General features: G+C 35.6%; 1 protein-coding gene across 2 annotated transcripts in view; it reads left to right on the top strand.

Annotated features, from left to right (window-relative positions):
• LOC117988745 (membrane-bound alkaline phosphatase-like) overlaps positions 1-8,450 on the top strand; it is a 54,856-nt gene that overhangs the window by 24,977 nt on the left and 21,429 nt on the right. For both annotated transcript variants that reach the window (XM_069503559.1, XM_069503558.1), the window contains exon 2: positions 3,550-3,851. In XM_069503559.1, coding sequence (XP_069359660.1) covers positions 3,550-3,851 — 302 coding nt within the window. The remainder of the gene's footprint in view (positions 1-3,549; positions 3,852-8,450) is intronic.

The raw sequence follows: 8,450 nt of genomic DNA, 5'->3' as shown, positions 1-8,450 counted from the left end.
TAATTTTCAGATACTTACATAGGTACTTATACCACCCGAACAAAGCTGGGGCAGGTACAACTCAGGCAGGTCAGCTAGTTAACCTGAAATGTGATACCCATATGGGTATGGTATACCTATATAGGTATACCCATATGGGTATGGGTATACCTATATAGGTAAACTCAACAAGATCCTATCATGATATGTTTAGGAATTACAAGATGTATCTACTAGGTACTTCTCAACTAAAACTTATCAGATGATTAAAGTGAACCCAGGCTATGTCAGTTAGTTGTAGTTATCTATACTGTACTGTAGCTAGTATAAGTACCTACTTATGCATGTAATAGGTAGTCTTTCAAGCAGGTATCTACTGAGTTGAAAATAAAGAAGTAACTGGGTACTACTCAAGTACTTAGTTCAATACTAGGGGTATGTAAGTATAAGACATAACTAAATGTAAAATCTGTTAATTTAGCCTATAAATAAACCTTTAGGTGAACTCATTAAGATTTTAGAACTTAAACTTTATTATAAGTACCTACTCTACCACCACACTTATTCTGCTTTATTTTTGATATGTTTAGCAATAAGTAGTAGGTAGTAGGAATTAATCTCATTGATAATGATAACAAGGCATCAAGTTTACCTTGGCATACCTAATTGGCAAAGATTTATGTTCACACTAATATTTAGGTAGCTACCTATGCAAGTTTTTGTCTCTGGGTATGTTCCTTTATGCATCTAACCTAGTTGGGCACAGAGATTTTTCACAAGGACACATACTAGTGAAGGATATACTTATAGGCTACTTTTATTAGGTAGGTAGGTAAGCTAAGTACCTACAGAAAAGTATCCTAGTCCCACAGGATTTTCGAACAGCTGCCACTTGCTAGTTAAGAAATAAGGAGACTTAAGGATCTTAGGTTTGCCTTGCTGAAGCCGCCAGGATGTCTGTGGAGGTGTCTGATACTCTTAGACAACAAAGTAGATAACCAACCTAATTATTTTTTGTGAATTAACGACGAGCCAGAGAAACCACGTATATTTCCATTTTATAAAGTTTAAATTAAATTAAAACACTTAAAAGATACTTTTTTTATCTTAAATATAACAATTCTAAACTCAAATAAAAATATTTCTTTCAAAACACGTCCATTTTGCCATTTAAGCAGACTCTTTAAATTTAGTGGGCACCTCGCGAGGTCCACTCTAATTTTAGAAAATTTTAGGTTGACGTTTCTTAATTTAGGCATTTAGTTCGTGCAACAGAATAACTTTTGCTCTTTAAAATCTAAATTGAATAGTTTAGTGCTGTCAAATTCAATTTTAGGTTAGACCTGTCATTTAAGTGGGTTTTCAGAATAACACACCTTTCTAAGTCTAATATTAGACATTTTAAAATTAGAAAACCGCCTAGAGAATCGGCCCCAATATTAGGAATTAAAATGCAGCATGCTAAAAACAATTGAACTGTTTTAATTTAATTCGGTAATCTTGACAGACAAAGTCGTGCTTACGTAAAGTCTAGACTTAGTATAATGCAGATTTTACCAAGACGCATTTTACCGCAGACCATACCGTCCAGATTAAGTCAAGTTTACGTATTGTACTATTCGGAGTTATAATAATTAATTAAATTGCTTTAGCTGTGAATGAAAATATCGTGAGAAAACCTGCATGCCTGAGAGTTCCCCATAATGTTCTTAAAGATGTGTGAAGTCTGCCAATCTGCACTAGGCCAGCGTGGCAGACTGTGCCCTAAACCCTTCTTATTCAGATGAGATGAAAACATGATAACTTTATAGTTTTTAGTTTGATAATAGAAGAAGGTAAGCCTGTAACCCGTGCAAAGCAGGCGCCTAATTAGCTAGTTAGATAAGTAAAGAAAAAGGGCTGGTTCATTTTTTTTTGCGCAAAGGATCAGCCTGGTTGTCCAACGCGGTAATACAGCCAGTATATTCAACATTCCACGCTGGCATGATTTGTACAGTAATTGGATAAGGCTAGCTTTAAGTTTTATTGTAATAATAAATTATATTGTAAATATAAAAAAAGTAAAGAAATATTGTACCTAATTGTTTTCACCTACGCAGTTTTAATTTTTACCTTGAAACGGTAATTTCCATATCTTTAGCAGTACAATCAATTATTTTAGAGCGTGACAAAAATACTTTACAGTTTACACTAAGCCTGATACGTGACGATTAACGTGGAGGAAACGTGACTAAGGAAAGATAAGAAATATTATTTTTTTTCTAAGATAAAATTACCTACTTACTTTGTAGATTAAAATTAAAAAAAAATTATTCACACAGAAGCTTTTAGTCAGATTTTCCTTCTGTATATACCTATAGATGAACTAGCTTATGAACACATAATATTTCCAACCCCTATTTCACCCCTTAGGAGTTGAATTTTCAAAAATCATTTCTTAGCGGATGTCTACGTCATAATAGCTATCTGCATGCCAAATTTCAGCCCGATCCGTCCAGTAGTTTGAGCTGTGCGTTGGTAGATCAGTCAGACAGTTAGTCAATCACCTTTTCCTTTTATTTCCACCATATTGTTAGGTAAGTAAACTATGCAGACTTGTGACAGTTAATTTTTATCAGGAAAACCAGTCTGTAAATAGCTGTTTCACTCAGTTTCACTCATATTAGGTACTTCACTTTATAATATATTATATTGAATACGTAATATATTTCGCGCACTTTGGCTGCGCTCAACGCGCTGCTGAAGGAGTCCCCTCGCTGTGACATATTTGCTGACAAATGGGCTGACCTCATGGGTCAGATCTTGCACTTTTGTGAAAATTTATAATTTTGCTTTTTTAAAATTATAATTTTAACAATTTTTGTAAGTATGTTTATGTTAGTTAGTACTCGTAGTTTAATTAGTGTAATTGGGCTTTATGGCTGTTCTAATTAAATAATAAATAAGTAATAATAATAATAAATATTGTAGCTGAATAATACCCAGTCTTCCGTAACCTCAATACAGTTAAAAAAGTTCTTGAATTTAAAGTGCAGGGTTAATTTGTCAGGGTATTCGTATTTTCGTCCTTTGTTATCTTGATTTGAATTGATAAGGTTGCGTTTTTGGGATTCCGGCGTCAGATTGGAAAATAGAACCCTTATAAGTTATCTAAGTATGTCTGTCTATCTATCTGTCTGTCGTGATAAAGATCACATTGCGCTTTTCCGTTCAAAGTTTTCTTCTCATCTCGTCATCGCTAGTTCCGTACCTCAAAAGGAAAAAGAACCACTTCGTTCTTTTTGTCTGTCTGTATATCTGCCCGTCCGTTCATCCATCCGTACGTCCGTCCGTCTATTTGTCGGTTCCGTCAAGATAGAATCAAAATCTAAAACTGGGAATTAGTGGTTTCATCACAAAAAAAATACTTATTATAGTATTTAGAATGAAAAAAAATACTGTCCACAATCAAAATTAGTTTAGTAATCAAAATTTTTATTATACCTACTGCTTTGTTATTTCTTGTACGATGGTACGGAACCCTTCGTGTGAGAGTCCGACTCGTACTTGACCGGTTTATTTCTCTTGCAGAAGATGTTGTATCCACACCGAAGCCGAAGAAAGTTCTGGACACTGTCATGAACCCAGTCTACATCCCGGAGGAAGAAAAATATGGTTCCTTTTGGAGGAAATCCGCTCACCAGGTCCTTAACTCCAAGTTGAAGGAGACCTTGAATAAGAATAAAGCCAAGAATGGTATATTGTTCATTGGTGATGGTATGTCTTTGGCGACTATCATGGCGGCGAGGACGTTTGAAGGGCAGATGGAGAAGGAGTTGGGAGAAGATAACGTGCTTGAGTTCGAGAAGTTTCCTGTCAGTGGATTGGCTAGGGTAAGAGAATTTGTTATTTACTCCTTAAGGTGCAACCTACTGGCAAGGAACACTTACGTTTATCTTTTTAGGGTTCCTTACCTCAAAAGGAAAAACGGAACCCTTATACGATCACTTTGTTATCTGTCTGTCTGTCTGTCGGGCTGTCAAGAAACCTACAGAGTACTTCCCGTTGACCTAGAATCATGAAATTTGGCAGATAGGTAGGTCTTATAGCAGACATTAAATAGACTCAAACTGAACCTTTTTGCTCTTGCGAGGACTATATATTATGTGCAGTTGGTATGCTCTGCTGCCCTAGAAAGGTAGTTAGTAAACTACGTGATAATTAAGAAAATCTTAGAATGCTAATTCTTTTAAGTCAGTTAATAAGGAGACTACCACGACACTTAAGTAAACCTTTGTCTAAAAACTGACATATCTAGCCTTAAGCCTTGAAGGTTAAGCCTTGTTCATAAACATAATCTTATATGAAACATTATATTGTAGTGAACACTTTTTGATTGACTCTTCATTAATTATTGTACATAAGTACTACTTCATGATCAACCCATCACCGGCTCACTACAGAGCACAGGTCTCCTCTCAGAGTGAGAAGGGTTTTGGCCATAGTCTACCGCGCTGGCCAAGTGCGGATTGGCAGACTTCACACACCTTTGAGAACATTATGGAGAACTCTTAGGCATGCAGGTTTCCTCACGATGTTTTCCTTCACCGTTAAAGCAAATGATATTTTAATTACCTACTTAAAAACGCACATAACTCCGAAAAGTTAGAGGTGCGTGCCCGGGATCGAACCCCCGACCTCCGATTGGAAGGCGGACGTCCTAACCACAAGGCTATCACAGCTTTTTCTACTTAGTTTATCATTTTCGATAAGGTGGGATTATGGTCAAGAACAATACATATTACCTACCTACCGACACTCGAATGGGTATCACTTCAATTCTAATTTATTCAAGTCCTACTAAGTAATCACTATCAGTAAAAAAAACCAGCCAAAAGCGAGTCGGGCTCGCGCAATGAGGGTTCCGTACTACAGTCGTATTTTTTCGACATTTTGCAGGATAATTCAAAAACTATGATACATAAAAATAAATAAAAATCTGTTTTAGAATGCACAGGTGGAGACCTTTCATATGATACCCCACTTGATATAGTTAACTTACTTAGAAAATTGAAAATACAATTATTCTTAACTTAACCACAATTTTTTTTTTGTGTGATCTAACCCTAAATTCACGGTTTTCAGATTTTTCCCCAAATATCAACTATAAAATCTACCTACCTGCCAAATTTCATGATTCTAGGTCAACGGGAAGTACCCTGTAGGTTTCTTGTGTTAAATATCATAAATAAATGCAGGTACCTATTATAAAATAATGTATACAGTTGTAGGTAGGTTCTAAATATTGACTTGACAGTGTGATTTTATCTGTATTTTGTGAATATAGGAATGAATTAGTGTGAATGTAGGTACGGGAACGAAGGTTTACTACATTCACACCGTACATTTCAGTAATAGTTAGTCTTACGACACACCGATTTATTCCTATACCAACATCCAAAGTGGTAACAGTGATTAATAAAACTATGAGAAATTCATCGTTATTCTTTCTGAAGATAGAATCCTACCTCAATATTCAAGAATCTCCTCGGCAATCTATTATCAGAAGTGGTACGAAGCAATCTAAATGCTCACAATAATTCGGCAAACAAAGACGACGACACGAAGAAACGACGAGTGACTCATCCTATAGTGAACCGCTGCTGCTACATCAGAATAATTATTATTGAGCGACGTTGTATCTGCGACCGGACGAGTTGAAACTTGTACTGAAGGAAGGCGAAATAATGGAACGATCAAGAAGTTCTGCGACCTGACGAGTTGAAATTTGTACTGAAGGCGAAAGAAGAGATATAGTACGGTCAAGAGGTTCTGCGACTGGACGAGATATACCCTAACTACCTTCGGTAAAGGCGAGTGATGGCGCGGCGGGCGCTGAACCGGAACCGGCACCGCCACCGCCGCGCCGCGCGTCGCGACCGTTCTGCGCCGCCGCAACCGCGCTGCGCCGCCGCGATTGTGCGGGCACCAGGCTGCCTTCCTGGAGCGACTATAGATGCGGTACCATACGGCCGCCGCCGTTTGAGCTGGCGAGGGTCCGAGCATCAAGTAGGTACAGGTATCGCACGAAGATACATCAGGTCGGTAATAAAACATTTTTTTTGGGTAAATTATAGGGACTGCGCAATTATTGCAATCTTTTATAAAGCCTGGTTAAATCATTAATGTAAATGTAGGTAAATAATTAATAATTATGCAATTGACTTGGGATATCAAAGAAAAACGACAGCCCATGAAGCTCATTATTATTGCATACTGGTAGGAAACTTGTAGCTATAATACAAAAGAAAAAGAGGGTATCAGGATTCAGGATACATATTACATACGTAATTACCAAGAATGGCAGGTAGGCACCTACTTTAACGTTAAAAGTCCGATATCAATATTTTCGTAATCGAAAGAAAACTTTTAATTGATTTTGTTTCATCTTATTTCGCAATGATATTAGCTATTATGAGTAGGTAGGTACAAGCTAAGAAAGGGAAGTCGGTTCGCCATATTGTGTCGTTGTAGCAAACAATATGATCATATTAGGAAGGGTTAAAAAAAAGTACTTAGTTACCAACATATAAATTAATACATATATATTACACGAGAATTATAATTGATCTCAAATGAAAATGAACACGAATTTGGCTTAATTTTCGGGATTGCAATTTGTTTGCTATCTACTTACTCATGGATAGATGCAAAGTCAAGGTCAAAGTGTTTGTGTTTACTTAGTGTAATTAATTTAGGCGTGAAGACTAATAGGTACTCGTGCTTTAAGTTTTTATATAACCTTAAATAATGTCAGTTCTTATACAATATTAAATGATAATTTAATAAGAACGAGGAAAAAAAATGTTTTGTTTGCAAAATAGGTACCTACTTATTCCTTGCTAATCACGAAACTTTGGGTGCATTTCATAGTTAATCGATGCTTTGGGTGCATTTCACCCACTTATTATTTACTTACGCCATTCGTCCGTAGTTTGTGGTCTATAGTCACCATTTAACCCAATGTTGGTATGTAATTTAACCTGTAATATAACCATAAACCAAAACAGAAATAAAATAATCTTTATTATTTTTAGTAAGAATTTGTTGTAAGTAGTGAATTTTCTGCTAGTGACATTGTCGATGAGTTACTTTTAGACACGAATTTTGTAAGAATAAAATCGATAAAAGAATGGCTTGAAGAAAGAAATGAATAAGTAGTTATAGTTTAGCGCGAATGCGTAGGTATTCCTCTGATTTAAAAAGGAATCTTATGCATTACAACAATTAACCATAAATAGATAATTATTGAGGGATTAATTGACCCTGCTCAGTAGTAGGCTGGTAATGGGGTGATCATGATGGTGATGATTAGTTAATTGATGAAGAAGTTTAAATAAATAAATAAAAATGCGAATAACCTCGGAATATTACAAACAAGCTGTACTCAATTATCGAGTTTAGTATTTAATTAATCTGGGCAGCGCCCAAATGTAAATAGCCAAGAGTATTGTATATAGAAGGGTGTACTATCAGAACAGTAGTAGTAAAGTATTGAAGTAGAAAAAAAAAACGCGGTTTGTGAACATTGAATATGGCTAGAATTAAAGATTATGATGAGGGTCAAACTCGAACAAACTTTTATATTAGGTATACTTACGAGTAATTATTAAAAGAAACCAGTTGCAATTAAATATCAAGATTAGTGTCGTTTCTTGGATACCGACACTAACTTTTGGGTTTGAAATTTCCACTAAATGGGGGCAGGTTACTTGAAACAATTTATTGAGGACTTTTCTGCAATAGCTAGGCTATTGTCTGGTGCTCGGTTACGGTAAAATGACAGCTATTGGTGACTATCACAATCACCTCTGATCGACTGATACTCGCACACTATTGGCTACAATGCATTGTTGCAACAAGAATGACATAAATTCAGCCAATCACAACAATTGCGATTGTAATAGTGATTGATACAGGTTTTCGGACGATTCTACAAACAACAAGAGGGTGGCATTATTTAAATAATAAAAGAAAAGAAAAAAAAATCCAACGCTGATTTTTGTACAATATTATCCGGGGGTTTTCATAATGGATTTTCCAAAATTAGTCTCCTAATTCATATTTGAAACAAATTCCATAATTTAAAATAGAATAGTCATTACAAATGAAAAATGGCTTGAAAACTCTTGATGTGGTCTGGTTGCTTGATTAAAAGTCGATTTAGAATTATTAACGAACTCATCTATTGATCAATAAAAATAATGTCTGATTTCAACGTCTACTGCTGATCCCAACATTTGACACATCTGTTCTGTGCCCGAAGGCTCTCAATACATGAAATAGTCAATATAAATAGAATTTAGTTCTAAAAAAAAAAAAAAAAACGGTTATACCGAAATGAGATCTCTATAAAAGTTTAAAGACTGAAAGAGAAACTTTTGCCGAATAACACAACGGATTCTCTTAGAGAAACTAGCATTTTAGATAAA

Source organism: Maniola hyperantus, chromosome 15 (genome assembly GCF_902806685.2).
Source record: "Maniola hyperantus chromosome 15, iAphHyp1.2, whole genome shotgun sequence".
In the NCBI taxonomy this organism is placed as follows: domain Eukaryota; kingdom Metazoa; phylum Arthropoda; class Insecta; order Lepidoptera; family Nymphalidae; genus Maniola; species Maniola hyperantus.
Note: the sequence above shows the minus strand (reverse complement) of the source record. Positions and strands in the feature narration are given on the sequence as shown.